This window comes from Chroicocephalus ridibundus, chromosome 1 (genome assembly GCF_963924245.1).
Source record: "Chroicocephalus ridibundus chromosome 1, bChrRid1.1, whole genome shotgun sequence".
Lineage (NCBI taxonomy): Eukaryota > Metazoa > Chordata > Aves > Charadriiformes > Laridae > Chroicocephalus > Chroicocephalus ridibundus.
The window spans coordinates 111,572,050-111,596,746 of NC_086284.1; the positions used below are offsets into that span (position 1 = coordinate 111,572,050).

The 24,697-nt window shown below is 40.3% G+C and overlaps 1 protein-coding gene across 3 annotated transcripts in view; it reads left to right on the forward strand.

Moving 5' to 3' along the window:
* SAMSN1 (SAM domain, SH3 domain and nuclear localization signals 1) overlaps positions 1-19,548 on the forward strand; it is a 100,283-nt gene extending 80,735 nt beyond the window's left edge. For 2 of the 3 annotated variants that reach the window (XM_063347516.1, XM_063347517.1), the window contains 7 exons: positions 1,283-1,354; positions 1,945-2,100; positions 4,125-4,245; positions 5,676-5,827; positions 8,120-8,326; positions 9,337-9,487; positions 17,998-19,548. In XM_063347516.1, the coding sequence (XP_063203586.1) occupies positions 1,283-1,354; positions 1,945-2,100; positions 4,125-4,245; positions 5,676-5,827; positions 8,120-8,326; positions 9,337-9,487; positions 17,998-18,203 (1,065 nt within the window). In that variant the 3' untranslated portion in view covers positions 18,204-19,548. The remainder of the gene's footprint in view (positions 1-1,282; positions 1,355-1,944; positions 2,101-4,124; positions 4,246-5,675; positions 5,828-8,119; positions 8,327-9,336; positions 9,488-17,997) is intronic. The other variant, XM_063347518.1, reaches the window with a different exon arrangement.
* Positions 19,549-24,697: the final 5,149 nt, after the last annotated feature.

The following is a 24,697-nucleotide window of genomic DNA, read 5'->3' on the forward strand; positions in this document are numbered from 1 at the left end:
AGCAAGGAACTGGTTTGGCTGAAATCACATGGGTGAGGTAAATGTGTTAATAAATACAGGAAAACCTGTAGCCAAGTAGTCTGAAATCACTTATTAAATCATTCAGGATATTTTTTTTTTGTGGTCTGCTGTTCAGTTTGGTGTTTTTTTCCTCCAGAGGGGATTTTGAATACTCAGAAATATACTAAGAAGATATTGCGTAGTATATAACAGTAAGCACTGCTCAAGAACTCTGATACTGCATTAAAAGACTTTCATTCAGTATGGAAGAGTGAAGCACTTTTAAAAAAGGAGTCATTCTAGGTTTAGCTTTGAATATGGGTGAAGATATAAAAACAAGCTCTTAAAGACACTGTAGAGTAGATAAATGTCCAAATTGTGGCTGTTATTAGGGCAACACTTAAAGGGACTTCTGACATCATCAAGGCCAATTTTATGCAGTTTGCCACCATGGGCAATGCAGTGTCAGACAACCCTGCTTGGGCATGTCTGGCAGGTATTTCTGTGTGACCTCTCTCACAAAAATCTGCTATGCCACTTCCCTCCTTTCCATGTCACTTATCCACATGCAGAAAGGGTGAAAATTAGAAGTAGAAGCAATCCATTCACGGTCTCTTAATGTATCTCTGCTCATGATGCAGCCTTTCTTATGTTAAGCAAAGCTGTGGCACAGGGAAAGACTTCACCTATTTATGCCTAAAAATAGTTTTTTTAATTGGAGGATTGGGAAGAAAAACACGAGGCCTGCCTGATTATTCTGTTACTTACTCCTCCACAATGTTTGCATTTTGGACAAAGTGTATTCATAATCCTTGGTGGTCCTTGCTGATTCCTGTTGGTAGAGAAGCATAAACAGTGTCCCCAGCTGTGAAAGTAAACTGTATAAATCGCCACAGTTTACACCACCATAACCGACTCTATAGCTATAATATTTACGGAAACACCTTTTTTTCTAAGCTCATAGGCAGCAATCTTACCTAGAAGTAACTCATAGGTATCTGTGTATAAGTAATGTGAAACTGATGTAGAAGAACTCATATCCATAGTATTTGAAGCAGTATTGTTTCTGTTAGTCATTTTTCTGCTTCAGGCTGTACAGTCACAATTTTTTTTGCCTATCGTCACCTCCTAGTTTGTTTCTAGCTGGCTGTAGCGGTTCATGGTCCACTGATCTGGGAGGAATTTTTAACGCAAACAGGTGACATGACAGTTGTATTTAAGTCTTAATAACAGAACAAAACACCATCAGTGAGTCAAAGTTTGTCTTCTCTTTTTTTTACAGCGCACAAGCAGCTTTGGAAGCTTTGACCGGTTCAGGCATCACTCGATATCAAAGACAGATGATTCAGCTGAGGTCTGTATAACACAAAGTTTTACTTTCTTCTGTTCACTTTCCCACGACAGTTATGCAAAAACATTGGGAAACTATTGTGTAAATTTTACACGGGTGAGAACTTTGCTTGTGTACCTGGATCTGTGTGATCCTGGGTAATTGGGTCCTTGCCAAAATGGACAAGAGAATGACACCTAAACCTTGGTACTTTGATGTGAAGATTAGAAACAATTTTTCAAAAAGACAGAAGTGGACTTCATGTTGGTGTGTGCCCAAAGTAACCATCACGTGTATGCAACCCACAGATGTGTCATTTCTTGTTTTCAAGACTCCTGCGAAAAAAATCCTCAATTCTTATTTGGATTAAGGACAATAAACAATTGGAAACAACATTTTCTAGCATAAAATGTATTTTCTTTCTGTCATTGACACTAACAGTGCTGCGCTGCAAACATTTTTATGTACACGATTCCCCAGTAAAATGGCTATGACTAACTTCTGTCAGTCTAACTGCATTGTTGTCCTTAATATTTTCCTGTAATTCCTATTCCACTGTACTGAACCTCATTTTCCTGGTGAGTTGTTACTTACTTTTTTTTATTTCAAATCAGATATCTGAGCTGGAGACTATAAGTGACATCGGAGAAGCAGTACAAACTAAAGCAGCAAATAATGGAGGAAGTTTGGGTAAGAAGATGAGAGCCATTTCCCTTACCATGAAGAAAAAGATGGGTAAAAAGTACATCAAGGCACTCTCTGAGGAGATGGTAAATACAGCTTAAGAATCTTGTGTTTGGTGATGGTACATGTGAAGTAAAATATTATGTGCAGTTTTCCGGTTCACGTTTTAATCGTCATCAGTTATGACAATCCATAAAAACGTGGTAACACATACTGAATTAAAGAAGCTTTTGATATGTAACCTTTTTTCACAGCATCACATGATAAGTGCCCAAAACAGACATAGGATTTTTACACCATTTAATTTTGCTTTTTCATCAAAGAGCATTTGCATAAGCACCCCAAAAAAATATGCTGATGTGGACCCAGTGGAGTATTGGATGAACCCCATTGGTAGTCTGATACTCAACCTGTACAAAATGCTTCATTAGAAGAATTTATCTTTCAATACTAGAATTATTTCCGAAGTCAGTTTTGTAGAGGTCAGCCAGCATTCTAGAGCATGACAACTCATATGCCTTATCTGCTTTTACCTTATCTAATCTTAGTGAACCTATCTTTATGAAACATAAAAAACATATAATGTTTCACACACTGCAAAACCTGTTTTCTCAATATGTTCCGTCAGTGAGTTCCAAATTTAAAAAAAAAATAAGGAAAAAGGACTTGTCATACTTAACCATCCTAAAAAATCTAGCTAGTCTGCATCCTATCTATCTCACACACGTGTCAATATCAAATAAGTAGGGAAAACAAATAAGAAACTTCACAAGTAGAAAATAGTGTTTCACAGGATACCTTTAGACAGCTTTTGGAGGTCATTGACAAGGATTCCTATTTCATTAGTTTAGTTTGAATTTTTTGCTAAAATTCAAGAGGTTGCAATCCATGATTTTTATATTATAAGAAAGAAAAAACTGAATTTCAACATTTACCTTCTGCACATTTACAGCAACAATCACATAACAGAAATTCAATGAATTATCTGGTTGGACACACATGTAGCATGATTTTCATTCCTGCAGGAGAAGATGACAATCAATACCGGCCCACTGATTAATCTACGGGTTATGCTGCTGACTGATGTAACAAGCACTGTCCTTGTTGAAAACCAACATAGTCTTTCATTTCAATGCCGTGCCTTATATATACCTGTATGGGTCTCTACTGCATACACGCACTGCCATCTTTGCTTGGTTTCATCAGACAACTGATGAATAATTAGTATTTCCCCAAATATAACGTAACATCCTAAGTATTTCAGGATGTTTCAGTTGCATCAAGATATCACGCACATTGGCAACGTGATGAAATCTGCTGAAGAAATTCCTTCCTCCGAAAGCTCATCGTAATTTCACTTAGTTGTTACATCATCCCTAACTTACCTGTGACTGAAGTATGGAACTTACTGTTTTGAATAGGCTGTGATTCCTGAGGTGTGATTTAATGTTATAAACTCAAGGGGCCAATTTCACACATCATTAGATTTTGTGAGAGAAACATGCATCTGTTAATTCTGAAATGCACTGGATTCTGATGCCAATCTGTAGGTTGGGCAATGTGGTGAGCATGGTGCAGGAACACACCGATGTCGTACATGTGTGCCAGCTGTCTCCTGAACGTCCTGTCTGGGGTGCCAGCCTGCCACCAAGCACCCACGATTTTCAGATGTTCAATGCAAAACACAGCTGTGTCAGCTGGCACTTCACCAGGTGCTTTCAGAATTAAACTTTATATTTCCTCCTCTGAGACAATCAGAAAAAACACCTTACCTGTCTCCCTGTGAGTTTCCCATTACAAGCCTTTGTGGCCGCTGTGGTATGTTGCAGTCTTCTGAGACGGAGAATCAGTTTAGCCGCTTGAGCAGGACTGGAACGAAGTGAGTGGGGCAGAGAGGAGACAGGGGGTTTATCCAAGATCATAAAGTGCTGGGGGTGGTGCTGGGCATCCTTAGTACCAGGCATCAACTTCTAAAATGCTTTCTCTCATAGAGTGGTTCTTAGTAAAGTGTAATGTTGAGTTAATCTCCAATGATGAATTAAAAGAAAAAACCAAAATGTTTGTCTAAAATACATCTCTTGGTGGTTAACATCTGATTTCTGTGTTAAAGAATGAAGAAGGAAAAGATGACAGTGATCCTGGTGGTGGAATACACACTGAGAAAGTCTCCCTAAAAACCAGTGACTCTATGGAAAGTCTGTATAGTCTGAACAGTGGCCAGAGCTCATCTAGTAAGTACCAGATATCCATACTTCTTATTCAGTCACTGGATCAATATTCTTCTTCTTTAAGTCTGAGGTATCAGAGCTGGTGATCAAAAATGTGATAGCAGAGAGCTCTTCAGTCTGGCAGGCAGAGGTGTAATTTGATTAAATGTGCGGCAGCTAGGTTAGATATACCTCTCTCCAGAAATAAAGAGTGTTTTTAAGGGTGGAAGTATTAACTGAAGTAAAATAATAACATGGATCATAGGGGATGTTGCTGGTATTTGTGGCATAAATGTTCTTGGGGGTTATCACTGCTATGGTGCTGGCAATCATAGGGTTGCAATCACTGGGTGCAGCCGCACAAGCATCCTCTCTGGGTGTAGTGGCTGTGCGTTCATCCTTCACCCTGCAGATGTGAGGCAGACGAAGCATGAGGTCTCTCTGAGATGATGGGTGATGGGGGCCTGACCTGGCGGCTTCAGGTCATGACACAGAGATACACAGTCTGCTTCTCCCCAAACCCACTGAAAACCCTCCCCCAACAGGGTAGCCTCAGTCGGAGGGCAGATGAATCTCTGATGAGAAGTGGAGTCTGCCTCCACCTCTCTATCTGTTGCTCTGCTGTGGACATTTGCTACGCAGCAGACCACAGCTGTCCATAATGACGTTGCTTGCTGTGCCATCACCGCGGTCACCACGTGAGCCCTAAGTGGGGACTTGAGCGGCAGTCCAGACCATTTGCACTTAGTAGTTAATCTGGCCCTGAGACGGAGCTATGCACTTAAGCAATCACCTCAAACAAAACTATTTTTATGATCATTTTCTGTGATGTGATTTGTGAAAATTGTATATGGGAGTTTACTTCCAACACACTGCTGCTCTTATCTAAAAACATATTTGGATGGGATATTGCAGAGCTTGCTCAAATTTGCTTGAATTACTCTGCCGATATTTTATTGCTTAACTTGGATAAAATGACAGGCAGAAATGTTGATAAGATTAAAATTTCCCTCTGCAATGCAGGTTCCTTTGATGTTTCAGCTAGCTCTGTAATGAAATAAAATAACTTCTACAGTACTTGTTTTCATTTCTCTGAATAAACAGGAGAAGTTCAGCAGAATTAATTCCCTAAATTGCACTTTTAGAGTACATTTTATTAATCTGCAGAGGTAATATTTCAAAAAGTCTGTAAGCAAAATGTGTAGTCTATTAGTATCATCACCAGGAAAAGATTACTGTAGGGTAGATGTTAATGAAAGATCTCCTACCTATTTTCTTCAGTCTCTCAGAGTATGCTTTTTATTGAATGTATTTTTCCTGGAATGTGCCAAAACCACACAGAGTATGCTCTTTCTCTAATTCTGTGCTTTTGAACACTTTCCTCTTGGATGCTGTGCAGAATTGCACGTTTGGGCATTTGGTGCAGGAGATGTCTCAACTTGACTCTCTTTAAGGTGGGGTGACCAGCTGCTCAGATGGAACGAGCAACAGGGACAGCCTCCGGTTTGATGACGAAGTCCCTTACAGTGGGCCCTTCTGTGGTCGAGCCAAAGTTCACACCGACTTCACACCAAGTCCTTATGACACTGACTCTCTGAAAATTAAGGTAAGACAACCATGGGGATTTCCTCTTTTCCAGTAAGAATACCAGGGGGCCGTTTCTTAAATGTGAAGAATATGTTTACTAATGCATTTTTAACTGTTAAGTATGCGCAACACTCTAAAAGCAAGACCAATCGCATTGTGCAATGCTTCTATAAGGACTTAGTTCAGAAGCTCAGACAATGCTGCAAAGCCAACTGCTGCTAAAGGGTTTTTAAGGCATAAACTCCACATAGGTATCTCATTGTGGTATCTACCTGGATGCCACAGCTTTTCTCAGAGTAAAATACATGTTGCTTCCCACATACTATGGAGTAAGAAAAACTTGAGTCCAATGAGGGTGTGAAGTTGCCTCCCCAGCTTTTCCAGTCACAACTAGGATGTACCATAAGCTCAGTGGCACCCATTGTCTTTAATGAAAACAGTTTGCGTTTCCATTAAGCTTTTCTTTAAGCATACCTTTGAACTATGACTCTCTGGCCCTGACAACATGGCAGGGGTGTCCAGGCTGTGTGAGTGAGAAAAAGGAGCTCCAGACATGGGCCCAGTTGAACGTTGCTAAAAAAGCCCAGCGCTTTTCTTCTCTTTCCATGCACAGATACATTCAATATCACCGTCCTCCAGACTGCTCTTGTCTGTAATCTGGACTCCTTTCTTTTCTTTCTTTGTAAACACCTTCATATCCAGATTATATTCACGCTTCAGCATCTTTTCTTCTTCTTCACAGCTTCTTCTTCTAGTCAACATCCTCATCTGTATCTCACTGCAACCTCCCCCTCCTTCTCTCTGGCCTGTATATACTACAGTAGTACTGCCAGTACTTGCAGTCTTCACCACTTGCCCTCCACTTCCACCCATACCTAGGGCATTTATTTCTGTTTAGCTGGTCAGGAAATGACAAATGTCTGCTGTCTCACACAGGTTCCTTTTTTAGTCTCTGGGGTGATGTATTTTAGAATTATAAACTAACACCTAAGGTTGAAATCCCCTAAATTTATCTCATAAAATTTCAGTACCTGGAATCTGAATTCAAAGTGCATCTGCATCTTGGCTTAGAGCCACTGCCTAATCCTGACCTGCACCCGTGTCTGAAGTTCCTGAGCCTCCATGAGTGTGTAGAATAATATGTGTGCTTATAGACCTTTAAACAAATGTTTGTTTAGTTTCCATTTCAAACGTGCTCATAGGTCTGAGCTCCATATTCTAACAAAACCAGGTCACTGGAACACAGTGAATTTCATACTTGGGTTTGTACCAAAACTAGGGTGACTGCTTGACTTGCAATTTCTTGACCAGACCAGAAAAGATTTGAAAGTCTTGGACTTGTTAACAGATATTTTAACAAACTGAGTTTGATTTTTAAGTTTGTAACAGAATGCCAAATGAAGTCTGTACATGGGGATTTGTTGGACAGCTCTTTAAAGACTTTCAACATTTTTATAAGTTCTGTGGTACCTGCCCAGAAGAGAGGACTCAATTTTGAGGTCATGGGAGCAAGTTGTGTGACTTACAAGGGAGCCTTTTGACTATGAGAATTGCTCAGAGTGGCTGTTTTGCTGAGCTGAGACCTTGGTTCCCACAGAATGGCTGTGAATACCTTTACCAAAAAGCCCTTTTGAAGCTGCTGTGTTGTCATTCTTTTTTGCACTCACATTTGCAATTGCATCCACAAGTGTGGAGAGCCGAAGCCTTTAGATCTGTCTGCTAAGGCATCTTCCACTATTTTCTCAGTCAATTGTGTTAATAATAGTGGGAAAATTTGACTGTCCTTTGGGAAGGACTGACAGGAAGATATGGAGTTAAATGTTCTTTATTGCCTTTGAGAAATGTAGCTAGTGTTTTTTACCGTAAAATGGGTAAGAGTCCACCTTTCACACAGCTCAGCTATCAGATTTTGAAGACCCTTGAGACACTGGATAATAAGATTATTGTACAAATAGCACATCTTTGGAAAATAACGTGACAGTGTTCCTTTGGTTTTTTTGCCAAAGCTATGCTCCCTATTCCTGGCAAAAGTTGATTGCTGATGCAACCCTATCCCATTTCAGGGACCAAGGGGAGCACAAAAAAGATGAAAGGTGTTGCTTATGCTCACCTCTTCTTTGCAAAGGCTTGGAGATAAAGATTAGCTCCATTTTCTGTACCTATTTGGCTGGGATGTTATAAAAGCAAAGGAGCTAAATGTAGGTAAGTTAAGACTAGTTAAGATTCTGTGCTGGTTTTGGTCCACAGAGGAAAAGCTATATATAACAAACCAGATGTGTAAGCAGTGGTGTCCTTTTTTTTATTGTTCTAGAAAGGAGACATTATAGATATCATCTGTAAAACCCCCATGGGCATATGGACAGGCATGTTGAACAACAAAGTAGGAAACTTCAAGTTCATTTACGTGGATATTATCTTGGAAGAGGAAGCTGCACCCAGAAAGATAAAGCCACACAGAGGAAGCAAAAGGACCGAGCCTAAAACACTGCAAGAGCTCTTGGATTGTGTCCACCTGCAGGTCAGCCAACGCATTTCTCAGCTGTTTTTGAACTTTTAATTTCTGTGTGCCTGTGTTTGGATGTCATTTACAGGCGGAAGTAGAAAGGCAGATTTCAGCAGTGTTGATGTCAGCAAAGCAGCTTCATGTCTGTCTTTTATCTGATGTGAGTGGCTTATAGAACTGTGTTTTACCACATCATTTGGTTAGGTTAAGAGACTCCACGCAAAGAGGCATGGCGGTGAGCTGTCAAGCCACCGTAACCTGACTGCAATTGTGTGCCTGTGGACACCTCAGGGACAGGACTGCAGTCTGACTTCAGTGACAACATTTAGAATTCCAGTTTTTAATTCTCGTGATCTTTAGGGAGCAACAGTCTTCTTGCGCTATGCTTGTGTTGTTCCTCTCTCCCTCTCTGCAACCCTAGTTCTCGACTGAGTGTCAAAGCATAATTAGGTCATGATTTACAGGCAACATTTTTAATAATGGTTATTGCTTTTGTGCTGATGCAAACACTCCTTTCCCTGGAGTACACACAGGGTCTCATACTGCATCAACACACAGCTCAAGAGGGACCACGTGTGACGCAGCACAGCTGAGGGCTCCCTCAGCTTCTCACCCTCACTTATATTGAAGGACTCCTTCTGGTGCAAAGGCAGAGCACACCCTACCTCAGAAGCCCTCCTGGACCCAGCATGGGAGGTACTCTATGGGGTGACCCGACCCACAAAAGTCCAGAAACTCCGCAGACTCAATCATTTCTGGCAAAGCTCTGTCCTCGTCCAATTTGCTGCTGTACTCTGTTAGACAACTCAGCCACAGATGCTGGGATAGTCAAGAGGACCCCTAGGCATCTCCACCTCTGTCCTCTCTTGCTCTCCAACTCTGGTTTGATGCCAAAGGCAGGTTGATCAGACTGGAGCATGGAGCCCATTTTAAGCTGACAAAAAAGTATAAGAGAAACTGTGCCTATTCCTCTGCTAAACATAATGCTTGTTCACATGAGATGATTTCCTTGTTTCTTTTTGCAGGAATATGCCTCAACCCTCTTGCTAAATGGCTACGAAACTCTAGAGGACTTAAAGGATCTACAGGAGAGCCACCTGATTGAATTAAATATTTCAAACCCAGAAGACAGGGCAAGATTGTTATCAGCAATTGAAAATCTACAGGACTATGACAGTGAGTGTTTAAGCTTTTTTAAGAGTCGTGTGCAAGTTTTAATTGCAGAAACACATTTAAAGAAATAGTGATTCTCAAATTGATTTGTTAAACGACTTTTTCTTTAAATATGAAACATGGAGTCAGATGATTTTCTTATATGTTCAGATAGCAAACTGTACATTTCTTCTAGATGCGTACGTGATTACTATAGTAGTAACACATGAACGATTTAAAATTTTTCATTTATAGGTCCTAAACTAGAGATTGGTAGCAACTATTGCTTCAGAACAACTCTGTTTATGGTGGGGGAACCAACCCCCAGAGAGGTTAAGTGACTTCCTAAAAGTCACAAGGTCAGTGCAAGAGCAGAAAATAAAACCTCCCAAACTCTCCGGTAGTATTGTAACCAAAATAGAGCTTGTTTCAAATTGCTACAGTAAAGAATTTTCTTTATTTTTTTAAACAATGTTCTGCAGAAGAGTACAGTTTTTCCTTCCCTCACTTCATTCCACACTTAAATCCTTATTCCAATCAGCTTCATTTGTAGGAAGGTTTTGTGTAAAAAAAAAACCCAACACCAAAAAACAACCAACAAATCTAATAGCTGGTTTTCATTCTTTTCTCAAAATGAATCTGACTCAAGCTTCCGGTGAGCTTCTGAAAGCTGATCATACAGTGTGTGTATATGTATGTGTATTCATCACCATTATGTTTTCTTCACTTCTTCTTTTCACTGGGAGTGGAAAACTAGGATACAGAACAGAAAATACTGTTCTCGTGATACTTTCATGATAGTTCCAGCCTGACTTCTAATTTTAAATAATTTATGTCAAGTTCCTGGAAACTTCAGCTAAGCATCTACTCAATTAGACTCAGTCAAAATAGGAGATGTTTTTTTCTCTTCATTAATACTTGTGCATCCTCACCACCGATCCTCAGCAGTCATTTTGTCAGATGTGCACTTGCAATTGAGAAGCATCTGAAAGAAAGAAAAGGAGACCTTGAAAAGCAATGACTTCCTGGGATATTTTAATATCAATTCTTGTCAGCTGTCCATTTTTTCTGTCCTCAGTAGACAGGTCACTTTCCATTTCTCACTCAGCACATGTACATACATATGCACATACCTGCAAGTACACTTATACCCTATGTGCATCAATACATAAATCTCTCTGGGTTTTTAAGAATGCCTTTTGCTACCTCCTCCATTCACCTTTCCCTGCAGATGTTCTCTAATCTCCCTCCTCGTACCTTTGCTGAGCTGTTTTTTTGACTATTTGTTTGGGCTTTTTCGGGACCCCATTTGTACATGCCTTCTTTCCTTTTCTTAGTCAGCATCCAGGGAAAGGTAAGATCCATGCAAACGTGTTGGGGAGGCATTTAAAGGGTTTTCTTTGCCCACCAGGGTCAGTACTTCTTTCTGGTATACAGCTTTGTGAGATGACGGGCTACAAAAGGACTTTTGAAGGGCTGCCTATGTAGAAGTAGTGATTGAAAGAGTCAATTCAGGAAAAAAAGGGTTACATTTTTCCAAGAATTGGATCTATCTGGAAATAATCTGAAAATATGTTCATCCTCCTGGTTTGCCCTTAAACTGAGTATACATATATTTGTGTGTACTTCTTGGTAACCAGCCTTGCTGCACTTTCTGCACCTTTTATTGTGTATGTTTTTCTATATCAATATTTAACACAAAAAACATGAATGAAAAATTAATTCATTCTTGTTAACGGTTCTGGAAATAATAACATTAAATCTTACGAAGTGGCCCATGCTTCAAAATCAGTGGTGACACTGTAGGCTTAGATCAAGAGATGAATATTTCCTTCACATCTGCTTTAGATAGGTATAACCAATCTTTCTAGTATTCATATTCAATAAAATAATATTCCCAGAATTTATGAATACTCACAAGAACCAGAACCAAGACATCTTTATATACCATGCCAGCTATGAGCATTCATTTAAGTCTATTTGAGTTTCATAAGACTCACGTCTATTTTAAAGTAAGCCACGCATAAATACTTTCCTGGTTTGGGATACGGTCTTGAATGAGGACTGAATCAAATCCTTGCCTTATCTAGTTGCCAAAGGTTCATAGAATCTGTCACGTGGCTGGTAGTGACAGAACAGAATTTAACAACTTGCTCTGAAAAGGAAGATACTGAAGACTAAAACTGATAGAAGCCATCTGTTAAGTCGTTATAACGAAAGACAGGGAGTCAAGATCATCTTGGGGATAAGCTCAGCATGAGTCTGACTTCATCTGAATCATTTGACCTCTTTGTCCTTCTGTCAATCTGATTGGAAAATTGGGTGCTACTGTGAAAGTGAATTCTGCATCCAAACTGAACTTTCCTAGGTCAATATTTTTTTTTTCTTAAATGGGCATGACTCAGTCCAGCATAAATGATTTTTTAATTAAAATTGATTTTCTGCATTGCTTAGAAGTGAGCAGCATAATTACCCACAGCTACAAGGTAATCTGTTTACTGGCCAAGAGTATTCTAGATTTAAGTTCAGTGCTCTTCCAGGTAAAAGCTCACATTATTTACAAATTTTGTGAAAAAATGCACTAAGGCCAGACTATATTTACTGTTCTAAGCCCATCTTTCTCATAGAGCTTGGAAGATTTCCATGTCTTTGCATTACATCTGTGCTTCCATGAAGCATGTGTTTGATTAATGGATGGAGTCTCAGGTATGGTCCAGAGTTGAAATGCAAGGGTTTCTGAGTTTTGTGACTCTGCTACGATTCAGAACAGCCATGCATGCTGGAACACAGCCCCATTTTACTAGATTCTACTACAAATGTAATAAAACAAGATTTAATATTTCTGTAATGTGATACCTGATATTGTGAAATGTCCAGATGTTTTTACAGGGCTCTTAATTTATTTTCCTTTCCTTGGCTTTTTCTTGACATTTATTGTATGTTATACTAAGTGATTTCTTCATGCCACATACTTGTGACTATATAATTCATGTTGCAGAATAAACAGTTATTGAGTTTTCTAACCAAAAGACCCGCAGCAATAGTTTCCACATTATATGCTCCTTAAAGGTGTCCAAAATGTAGGATTTCTGGCAGTGAGAATATTTTCATCTTACATCTGATTCAGACGTGAATGAATTTGAAAATAAAATCTTCACCCATCTCATACCAGGAATTAAAAAGCAAGTTTTATTTAGCAAATGCTCCCACACAGCGGATTTTAAGCAGATTTTGCTTCCTGGTCCTGCACTATCTTCTTTCTACCTTTCCTGGAAGTCCAGGCCTAAATTCACCATCTTCAAGTATTTCAGGTAGCAAGGCTATCCTAGAACTACAAGGTCTTGTAAGCTGCTCATGACCTTCCCCACCCCCCAGATCTCTTTTTAGATTTTCTATAAGTTGACCAGACCTATATATTTGGGAAAAAATGATTGGTTTCCATGAATTCATGGCTGAGAAGGAAAAAAAAGCTCTTTTTCATCAAGTATTTCTTAATAGCTTTCCATTCTTCTCCCAGATGGCTTCTAGACAGGAGATGGATGTCTGTGCGTTTGTAGGATGCTATTTTTAAAGTGAAGCAGTTGCTGGATGGTTAATGAATAAAGTAATAAAAGAATTTTGGAACTTTTTTCTTGACTGCTTCCCAGGACAAACATTTTTGTGTGTGCAAAATAGCATTGATTCTCTTCTCACTGAGATGATGTAAGTCAAGAGGTTCACTTCTGAGGTCAAGTGGGTTACATTAGTCTGAAGCTATCCTGGCTTAAAGAAGAATTAGACTTCACTGGATAGGTGCATACAGTTAATTTTATAGGAAAAAAAAGAAAGGTGCATATATGCAATTTGGGGGATAATATTTTACGCTTATCTCCCCACACACTCTTCCTTAGTTTACTTTTCACATTTAAGCACCAGATCATACTCAAAATCTCACTGCCAGTGCCAGATAAGGTTTGTTCCTTCTTTATTTAACTTGTTGAGCAAGATAGTAGACCGCTGAGGACATGACTTTCAGTTCTCAGTTGCATTCCTTACCTGAGGACCTAGCATCAAGAGTACCCGCTGGGCAGTCCCTTTAAGTACATGGGATTACACAATATCATGTCAAGGTAAAATAATGCTCAAAGACAATCTCCCCTTCTGTGCTGTGGTACAACTCATTGACCTGGACATAGTATTTCCAGATTTCCCAAGGAAGCTCCTCTTTGCATGTGTATTAGTATTTTTCACCTTTTTTCAGGCACATCTGTTTGCTTCCAGATTTTAGAGACCAAGGAAGCTTCTCATTTCTGTTTTCACTATAGACTCTCCTCTCACATCAGTTCAGTATCCCTCCCCGAAAAGCTATGCCGCTGACTTCAGTGCGTAAATATCTCCAAAAGGTTTATTCCTTTGAGTCCCCAAAGTATTGCATGTGTATGCAGACCCATTTCAGGTTTCTCTGCTTCTTTTTCAAGAAGAATTGCCATTTACTGCTCAAAATGATCCTCTCTTGAGTTTGATGCTTTATGAGTTTTCATTTCATTTTAACAGTTAGGTGGTCTAACTGGTACAGGCACTACAGGTTGCTACACGGCCTTCATATGTACCTAGGAGGTCTAACACCGGCCTTAAAGACACACTTTGTTCTATTTAGTTATTGTATGGGGCTGCTCAGTTTGTCACCGCTGCAGCTTCCAGGAAGGCACACAAGTGACTCAGCCTAAAGCACCGTGCTCCCAGCCCAGTTCTCCTTCTGGGCAAAACCCATGAAGGCAAACTCTCAGACGGCACGCTCATGAAGTATGGCTTGCTGCTGGGTGACCTTCCTTTTTTTTCCAAGACAAAATCCAAGCCTTCTGCCTCTCATCTGGTTTAAACTGACATAACCGCACGGGAGTCGGTGTGACCTCAGTACAGTCTTGAGCTGAATTGCCTTAAACCTAAGCTTAAAGTGCCTTCCTAATCAGGATTTTAAACTCATTAAAAAAGGGGGGAAAAGCTGGTAAAGGAAAAAAAGACATCTATCCCTGCGTGTGTCATGCGCACCTATGTCATTGAACAGCAAATATTAATTTCAAAAATCTAAATAGCGAGGAAGATAAGTATGCATCGCACATCTATTACCGAGGGTCAAGGCCTCACTTTTTTTTTTTTTTCAGAAGTCTGAATATAATCCTACTGTCTAAAGTAGTATTAGAATATATGTGTCAAAATGATGTATATCTTGGACTCTTCTGGCCATATCATAGACAGCAGTGACTGAAAGCTATTTATCTTATACGAAACTGCTTTACTGTAGAAAAATGATAGGACTTCCATTTGTTGATAAGATAATTATTTCTGATGATTCTGCAACATCTAACGGCAGTTTAATTTTATGAGTTCCTGTTTCTTGTGCATTGTATCTTTCTTCTGATGTCTAAAAGATTATGAGAGTAAACTTAACCTTTACTAATGCGAACCTTGAACATGTATGTATTAGCGGAAGGAATTAAGTAGAACTGAATGTAAGAGTCAAAAGCTAACAAGAAAAAATAAAAAAGCATAGTTTCTTTTCTCACGAAGCAACTTCTAAAATTGTATGCTACATATATTTATAATACTCAGTATCCTGTGCAAGTGGTTTAGTATTTACTGCATAATATATAAGGCTGCTTTAAAGAGAAAAAAATAAGAGTGCCAAAGTTTGCTTTCAGTCTTTTCTTCTTAAATATGGGGGAGTTTTCTTCAACTTTTTCTGCTCAGAAATATAATATTTTTACTGTCTCAAGCAATTAAACCTGTTTTTTTAGTTTTTCATGTAAAAAAATTCTTCTACTGTTATAGGAGGAGACATGAGTTTTACATTTCTCTATGTTTTCTAAATAGAAATTTCTTATTCTCCTAACTGATCTAAATTTAGATTTAAAAAAAAACTCAGTTCCAGGCTTGTCTGTGTCTTTTTCCCTGAAACATAGAAGGGAAAGACATCACTCCAAAAGAATTTGGGATCTGTTTTTCACATAGGAACTACTCAGATTATTACAACTAGTTACAGGGCACTAATATACTGACTGAAACTGTATTTCGTTTTTAATCCACTAGTTCCTTGGTCTTCTTTCCATTGTAAAACAAACAAAGTGGATGGAGGTTCCTCTTTGACCTTGAAAATGTAAACAGGATTAACACTTTCTAGGTCACTGCTTGCCAGGGCAACAGATGATGCTAGAGAAGCTGATAAAGGTACCAGCAAGCAGCATTAGGCTGATGAGGGGATTACAGGGGAGGGCAGGGGAGCCCCTGCCCGCAGCTGCCCAGGAGGACTTCACCCAGCCACAGGCTGAGCCCTGTCAGCCCACAGCCACCACAACCTGGGTCGTCCTGGCGCCGGTGGGATGGGTGCGAGGAGCTAATGACACAGTTTAAACAAGGCTTTACTGGGGCATCTGCTGTTATTTGTGCTAAACTACTTCTGTTGCTACTAATAGCAGCAGTAATACCTTCACTGGTGTAATGCCTTTTGCAATTCCTTCCTGACTTAATTCAGAAATCAATTGGACCCTACATGATCAAATATTTTCCCTGCAAAGAGAGATAAGATTTGACATGACAAACTGTGTTCTGTAAGATGAGGAGGAGATCAAACAGTAACAGCTATCAATTAAATCTGATGAATGATGTAATCTTTCATGCAAGTGAGATTAACCATTAAATTTATTTGGGAACAAGGTGGGACTTCTATACCTTGGAGAGCATTTAAATTAATCAGAAGTCTCTTTTTTTTACATAGGTTTATGCCTATAACCTATTCATGCAAAAATCACTTAGTTGAGATGCTGGATTCTTTTCTTCAAATTCAGATTAGTTTATTAACTTAATTAGGCAACTGAAAGTTAAAAAATATTAAACAAAATTGATCACTCCAAACAATCTACAAGACTTCCACCAGGACCTAGAAATATTTCTCAATATATCAAAATGCTTCATGAATTACTCATTGCAATCTTACCCAATGAAGACAGGTCTTGACTCCCTTGCTGTTTCATTTCAATATTTTCAGAGTGAAACATTTCAATTTTTAATTCCTGATTTATTCTTTTTGTCACAGTATAACCCAAGATTTAAAAAATAATCCAAATTGTAAATCTTTCCCTTGTTGCCAAAGCTTATCATTAACAACAACTGAAACAAATATTAGTATTATTTTTCCTTGTCAAAATTTTATAATTCTGGGATTCTACCCTGGAGCTAAACTAGATTAAGATTTTGACGAGGGATAAAATCCTTCATGAACCAGGACTTCAAGTCTGCCTGTACTTGAATTGAGACAGCTTAAATCTGACTAAAGATTCAAAGCTAACTATTTAACCATTGAGTAACAAGTCAAGTGAAATAAGGGAACTTTCTTTGCAAAAGCAAAAAAGGTAATATTTTTCTGAAGGGCTAATTCTGGGGTAAACCGATCTGTTTCCTGTGAAATTTATATTTTGGTTTGAAGTCAAGCCACAGTTTGAATTAAAAATACAGTTACAGGAGGGCAATAAGGAAAAAGAAAAGTATGAAAGGGGAAGATTTTATGTTTTATAGCTTATTTTCAGAAGAAATTTACTCTGTGTAAGCATCATGTATTTCACAGCCAGAAAACACAAACACGACCTTTAACCACAAGATATATTAGATTCATGATATACAGGTATATCCTGTCTGCATGGTACCAGCTTGCCGAGCTTTTTTTGAGAGGTCTGTCAATACTCTCTCTGAGTTGCAGATTTTTGAGTTTGAATAGATTAGTTGTACATCAGCTAAACAAGGAAAAGCTATTTCCAAGATAATTTGCTTCTATTTAGTTTTGTATCAGTGTCCAAAAACCATACAGCAGGAGTTAGGCACCTTAGCTTTCTCTGAGGCCTTTGTGTTTTGGAAAACAACCTTTTGGCTATCAAGCTAAGTTTAGGAAGTTTCCATCAGCCACCCACTCCCACTGAAAAGTCCAGTGCTTTAGAAAACCTGATTACCACATCTGTCTGCTGAGCACTTCTGAAGACCATTGCGTTATATCTCACCACACGGTGCACAGAGTAGGTAAAATGGTGGGGGTTACACTCAAAAGACAGAAAATCTATAATGCAATGTGTTACAAACACGGCACAGTAGTCTACATGATCAATTGCATAAGCAGGCTCTGAAATACCCGAGTGTGGGAGGGGAAAAGCTGCTGCATTTACTGTGGGCATGGTGACCACGCGTGGTGACTGTTGCAACTGTGGACAGCCTAAACGACCTCAGTCTAAAAGATGAGGCCGAAGTCTCCAGCATTCGTCTCTGAGCAACATACTGCAGGATCAAAGCCAACCTCAACATCAACTGAGGTGTTGCTATACTTATGTAATCGTATTTTTAGTTCTTTGATGCTGAGGTTTCTGTTTCTGATAGGCAAAAGATACCGATCTAGTCATGTGTATATACTAACTCTGTTTCTACAGTTCTTCAAGATCAGTCATGTTTCTATCTCAAACTCTTTCCCAGGATACTTATTTTGACAATTGTTTTCTTTCTTTTTCTGTTCTTTCTAGTTGAACAACAGCAGAAAAGTGAGGTTGGTCAGGAGACGCGGAGCTTAAGCCCTCACCTCGGTTTCGACAAATCACAGTTAAATGACTGCCCAAGAGATTCTGGCTGTTACATCTCATCAGAAAATTCAGATAATGGTAAAGAAGAAGTAGACCCAGAAAGCCTGTCTGACATGGTGCAGTCAGTAACAATCACTGAGTCAAACTGATTCAGTCCTGCTGCTTTTCTGCAGATTTTCAGAAAAGACAATCAGATTTGCCAGTATGACTGCACAGAAGCAGAACACAAAATATCCTCAACACCGAAAATCTACTTCTGTCTGATGCACCATGCTCTAGACTGTTTAATATGTGGACTCTTGATAGCTAAATGTTAGCTGATAATAAGGTATCTCATGCTTTTCTTTTCAATGAAACCACAGACCTTTCACTGAAAAAGTTTATACATTTCTATTTATAAATATTTGTACAGTAAATGCATTTTCTATAATAATGGAGAATTGTTTTAGGTAGTGGTACATAATCATAATCATTTCTGGAATTGTCCAAACTGTAAATATTGTACATATTTATTTTAAAAAGATACGGATGAATGACATTGTCTCTATTTTCAGATGTGTTTTGCTGATAATTGTATAGAATGTATTTTCACTGATATATCATCACAATAAAAAGGTGGATACATTCCCATCCTACTTTGAAAAGTATCAAGCTAATTCTCATCAATATTAAAGCTCTTTCATACCATTCTTCTTCAAAACGGGCTCTAAAGTAGGCTATCATCTCCTGCGCTTTATCCTGGAGGTACGAAAGAACTGCAGTGTGAACCTGAGTCAAGCTCTTTGTGTTCATTATCTTTTAGAGAACATAGCCATCTGAATGGCTTTTGCACTGGCAATTTCTTTATTGTTATTTTCACACCTGTTCTCATCCTTCCCAAGCATTATACAGAGAATTCACGCTTGGAGCAAAAAAAAATCAGTATCAGTGCTATGCTTTTATGATCTTTTTTTTTTTGTGAAGCTCTTGCCTTTTGTGCGTGGTGTGAAGTTTGTTAATAGAGTATTTGTTTGTATATGAAACTCGGAAGATAATATGGTTATTGTGCACTATTGTCTTTCATAGGAGATTTTACTGTCATTTCCCAGTATATTTTGCACTGGAATACACATTTTAACTGCCTGTCTTCTTTTAGAGTAATTCCTTCAAAAATAAACGGAATCATGTGTTTGAGCCCTTTAAAAACTACTTGATTTTTAATGTGGTCGTTACATTTCAAAGACTGCTCTGTTGTAAGACTAACACAGTAAATGGTAACTCCACCAAGCATTTTTATCATGCATAATAATCTGTGTATCAAATCACTAGAGAAACTTTTTGCTCACCAATTAGTCACACAATTTTCATAATTTAAGGCATTTTGCATTTATGTTTAAAAGTTTCCACGTATTGCTGACAGTTTAAAAGAAAATCACCTTCAGAAGAGATGAAACACGGAAAGTTCCACCCCAAAAAGAGTATTTCTGAAGAAGCTATAAACACATGGAAAGCTTTTTTCCCTTTCTTTTTTTTTTTTTTCCAATGGAAATGCTTTCTGTAGTTTTCATGATCGCTCAGGTGGCGACTGCTGTCAGACTCCTAATACACAGACCTGCTTTGAAGGTGATAGTATAAATAGGCCAATTTTAGAAAATCGCATTAATTAGATTTCAAAGATTTGGAATAAAAAAATTCTGCTTAGAAAAATAAACAAAAATGAGAGATACTAAGATTTGTTTCTGGTTTTAACTTACTTTTTACGCTGGCAACAATTGCCATCATTCAGCAGCAATGATCCTGTATTGCCAGGCATGGTGGGCATGCAGAATCCCTTGAAGGGATGAAGCATGTGAGAGCTTGTATCAAGCAGCTTTATTTGGTCTTTAATGCTTTTCTAACCAGTAGTGTGTCATGACAAGCAGTACTGACTTTACTTAATACGACTTTAATAACTTTTTCTGAAATAATGTAGTTCGACTGGCTCCTATCAACTCCTCGTAGAAGGACTAAAGTCAGCTTGAATTCCTCTAAGAGGGGCTTATGTTTTGAGTTTTGTGGCAGAGGCGCTTAGTCTTCAGGTTGCTTCTATCTAGACATCTGTGAAATTGCTGAATGTGTGAAAATATGTTGAGGTGAGTTTAAATGTGATTATGACTGTCAAGAAACAGCTCAGTTAGCTGGGTCAAGGACTAACAACCACAGAGACCAGAGATGTACCGTGATACAAATACTCTGAGAAATGAGGCCTTAAGACCTCCCTAACTAGTCACAGTGAGGCAGAGAAGGTTTTCAACAGAGCAAAACCCAACAGCTGCTGTTATTTTACAGGAATCAAACCCTCCGTAATTTGGGCTGATGGCACGAGGATAAACGGGTAAGGTTAACTAGCTGGTAGCTATGGGCCTGAGCGGTGGTTAACCATTCCTGTCTTTAATTAGAAAGGCTTTGTCCAAAGGGCTTCTTGTTCAGAAAAATGTGTCAACTGAAAGCTGTTCAAGACATTTGTAACTTCCTGCGAAGGCAGAGCAGATTAGATCTCAAACTGAGAAACTTCTGTTCTCTCGAACTATTCTGAGAAAAAGAAAGAGGAAATTTCGTACCACAAAGAAAAAAATGGCTTGTTTCCTACAAGAAGCATACCCAACCTTCTTTCATCTCTCAGTGGTCTCATTAATCGTGCTGATCATGGATTAAACTGTTTGTAATAGCACAAACAAACAGTGCTCTGACCGGCTTTAGTGCTGGATAATCTGAAAAAAAGATAATTCCAGCAACTGCTGGAGAATGTCTGGTGGAAAACTGAGCTACTTTTGAGGGATCTTTAAAATGTCCCAGAGACAGGGCAGAGAAGCAAGCAGCAGAGGTTTTGTTCCTCTCTGTCACTTGCTCAATGGTGTCACGTCCCTTTTTATTAACCTTCCTCCACAGTTAAGGAGGACTGCAAGGTTTGTAAATCTCTTATTTGGAGATAACTGAGAGTCCACTGCTCCCTGCAGTTACAAAGCGTACAAAAAGATGCAAAACCAGCCAGCAACAGTAGACGCGAAGCTAACGAGTCTAGCCCCACTAGCCTTTAGCCGGTGGGGATTTCCCCTGTCGCAGAGGGCCGTGGTGCAGGTGCAGCCGTCTTTCCCCCCGGCTCTGCCGGCGCTGGGCTGGCTGCTGGCATGTGTGCTGCCACCGGCCCGCAGCAGAAAGCTGGTAACCCAGAAAGACTTAGGGGACCCACAGAAAAATTCAGGTGGCAGCGGGCACACTCATCCGCAGTGAAGAACTGCTTCTGGCCAAAGTTAATGCTGCTTTTAGCAGTGTTTCCGCACACCCAGCCCCGTTTGACTGCCGTTCACAGCTGGCATGGCATTAAAGGAGGGCTGCTCTACCACGTCAAAGAGGGTAGCAGAGCGCCAGACCGCAACACTGTGATCCACACCAACCAGCCTGCAGATCCCAGGAGTCAGCATCCTGCTCTCCAGGGTTTGCAACAAAACTTCTGAAAGTCAAAGAATCACAAAATTGTTCAGGTTGGAAGGGACCTTTAAGATCATCTAGTTCCAACCCCCCTGCCATGGGCAGGGACACCTCCCACTAGACCAGGCTGCTCAAAGCCTCATCCAGCCTGGCCTTGAACACCTCCAGGGATGGGGCATTCACAACTTCCCTGGGCAACCTGGTCCAGAGATCAGCATAGAGGCTAGCAGCAAGGAGGGTTTTGCATTCATTTTGCTGAGGTGCGAATGAGCACATGAAGCATAAGGCAGAATGTGCACATATCTGTGGAAATTCTGGAGGACACCGACCTCCAAGGGACTCAACTAATTACTGGCTGCCAGCTGGACTTTGCAGTGCTCACACAACCCTCTGAGCCCAGCAGTCCAGCCAATTTTCCATCCACCTTACCGCCCAGTTAGCCATCTCATACTTCACCAACCCTACCACTGAGTGACCAGTCTCTCCTGTGACGTGAGGAAGCCCACAGCTCACTAGCTATGATACAAAAGGGGTTACAGGCTGCCCAGGGAAGTAGTGGAATCACCATCCATGGAGGTATTTAAAAGAAGGGTAGCTGCGGTGCTTAGGGATATGGTTTAGTGATGGTTTTGGCAGTGGTAGGTTGATGGTTGGATCGATGATCTTAAAAGTCCCTTCCAACCTAGACGATTCTATGATTCTAATTAAAATAATTTCTGTCATTGTCAGAGGATCTGCATCACACTGGTGTAGCCATTGGAAAAAAAGGCTGGTGCAGAGAGCACAAGGCAATATTGAAAGAAAAAAAAGGATACCTCAGGTACTGCAAACCAGAGAGGGCAGTTTCTAGATGTCACTAGGTTCACACGCGCTAAGTACAATCTGCCCCTTCCGTGGAAATCAGCTGTTCCAGCAAGGCAAGGTCAGTACATTTTTTTCTGCCACAGATACACGTACACATACACACCCAAATCTGTGGTGTCAACAGTTAAAGGAAGACATGCCATAGACTCTTTCAGTGCCCAGAGTCACATTAGCAGCTTGGTGTCTGTCTTAAGGCAGCCTTGATGGCAGTTTTGCAACTGAGACACATGTCATCATGGGTGGCTTCTTTCATGTCAGAGGCAAGTAGTTCCATCATGTCTAGTAACAGCATGGCAAACCCTCTGCCTCTTTTTCACAGCTCAAAGATGAGGTTTAGGGTTACATTAGCCACTGAAGATGGTATTTTCATCACTCTCTGATGTGTGCTGGCTGTGTATGTTGTACTGCTGCTTTGTGCAATGACACTTTTTGGTCAGTTCCAAGAATATGTTATATAGGATAGTATAAACATCTTCTTTTGATCTAAGAGTTCCTGGATGAGGTGTTCACTTGCGTCACTGATATTTGGTTCCTGGTAGCTGATGAGCAGATTTTCCTCTACAACTCAGGGGGGAATGTGGAAGAGGCTATAATATGGCTGTGTAGAGCATTCAGTTTGTATGAGATAGTTTCTGTCTTACCTGAGGAACCCATCAGCCTGCAGCTCCTTATCTGCCTCTGAAGTCCTGAGGGCTGGCCAGAGGGCTGGCACTAGCCAGCATCCTTGCCGCAGACTGATAACCAGCCAGCGATTCTGTCAAGCCCCATATTTTACCTAGCCCTAGAAGAAGGGCTTATCTGTTCACTGGAAGACCAGCAAAAGAAGTGTCAAATCTTCCATTTGCTCCTGTCTAGGAAAGGCCAAGAAATGCCACTACAAGCACATGGCAAAAGGGATTGAGGGATAGCAATGCATTCAGGGAAACACAGCTGTCAAATCTACAGAGACACATCACATATGCATAATAAACAGCAGTCACTGCAACGAACCTGAATTTCTTGGGAAATACATATTCTCTAGAAGGAGGAAACAGGTGGGAGGAGGTCCCTGATAGGCTAGGGAGATCTGAGATGGTCATTTCATTTTTTGTGACTAGGCAGAATTTGGTCTGACATGCCTAGCAATCTCTGCTGGGCATGAGATCTGTCTGCTGACAGCAAGAGCACAGAAAATCTGCCCGTGCCAGGAAGTCATGCACAAATGCGGGACAAGAGGGTTTGGAGGGCAAGTGGTGTTCCTTAGCAGTTCGCATACCTTGGCTGCTTAATTTAAACCTGGCCAGTGTCCCACAATGTGTGTGTTCCCTCAGCCCAGCCCACATATCCTCACCTCCTAAGGCCCATTCCCATGTCAACTAACTACATTAACGCCCCCCTACTCACTGGTGCTCTGACATTGGGCTGTGGCAAACCCCAGGCTTTCACAAGTGATCCATGTTCGGGGATGTCAGATTTTGAAGTTTGATTCTCCATGGCTCCTCTGTGCTCACAGTGAGTGAGGATTAGATGCACCCTTACTACCGTCCCATTACTTTCCCATTATAGAAGCTGTGCAACCCAGGATTTCCAGAATACCTGTCTCCCCTCCAAAGTCATGGTTTCTAGAGGTGTTCTCCGCATATGGAAGGGCTCTCTTGTTGTGTGCCATACATGGGTTTTTAGGGTGGAGCATCAAAGGTGTAGACACGTTGTGCAACTCAGCACTGGGACACGGAGACCGGTAAAGAGTATATAGGGCCATCAGGTAGTTTTGACAGACTGTGGACAAGCTGGTTGACTCTCGCTACCAGTCATGTCCATATGGCTGAGGGAGGACATGGGAGGACTTCAACCTGAATCATTCCCAAGCCTTAGCTCTCCTGCAGATGGAGACAAGCTGTGTGAATCATAGCTACCCTGAGCGCAAACTAACATACAAGTGTTATGAGTTACTCAGTGACTTGGAATCGAGTTTGGATACAGTAGTATATACTCTGCCATCACGACAGACAGACTCTGCTGCTTCTACTGTCTCAGTTTTCAAAGCACCCTCATCTGGACACTACTGACCTGCTTTGCTTGGACTCCCAGTGCTCAGCGCAGGCCTCAGCAACTGCTCCTGGAGCTGGTTAGCTCAGCCAGAGCTGAAAATCGGGCCCCAGCCGTTTGGCCACTTTTCTGTGAAAAAAAACCCAAGGCACTTGTGAGTTGTACGTGTGACACACATTGTATCACAAATCTCTCTAAAATGTTCACCATCACATTTGAGAGCAGTCCCTTTCTGGCTATCAAAAAAACAACCTCCAGGGAAAGAACTTCTTAAAACATTATTGGCAATAACCTTACACTTCAC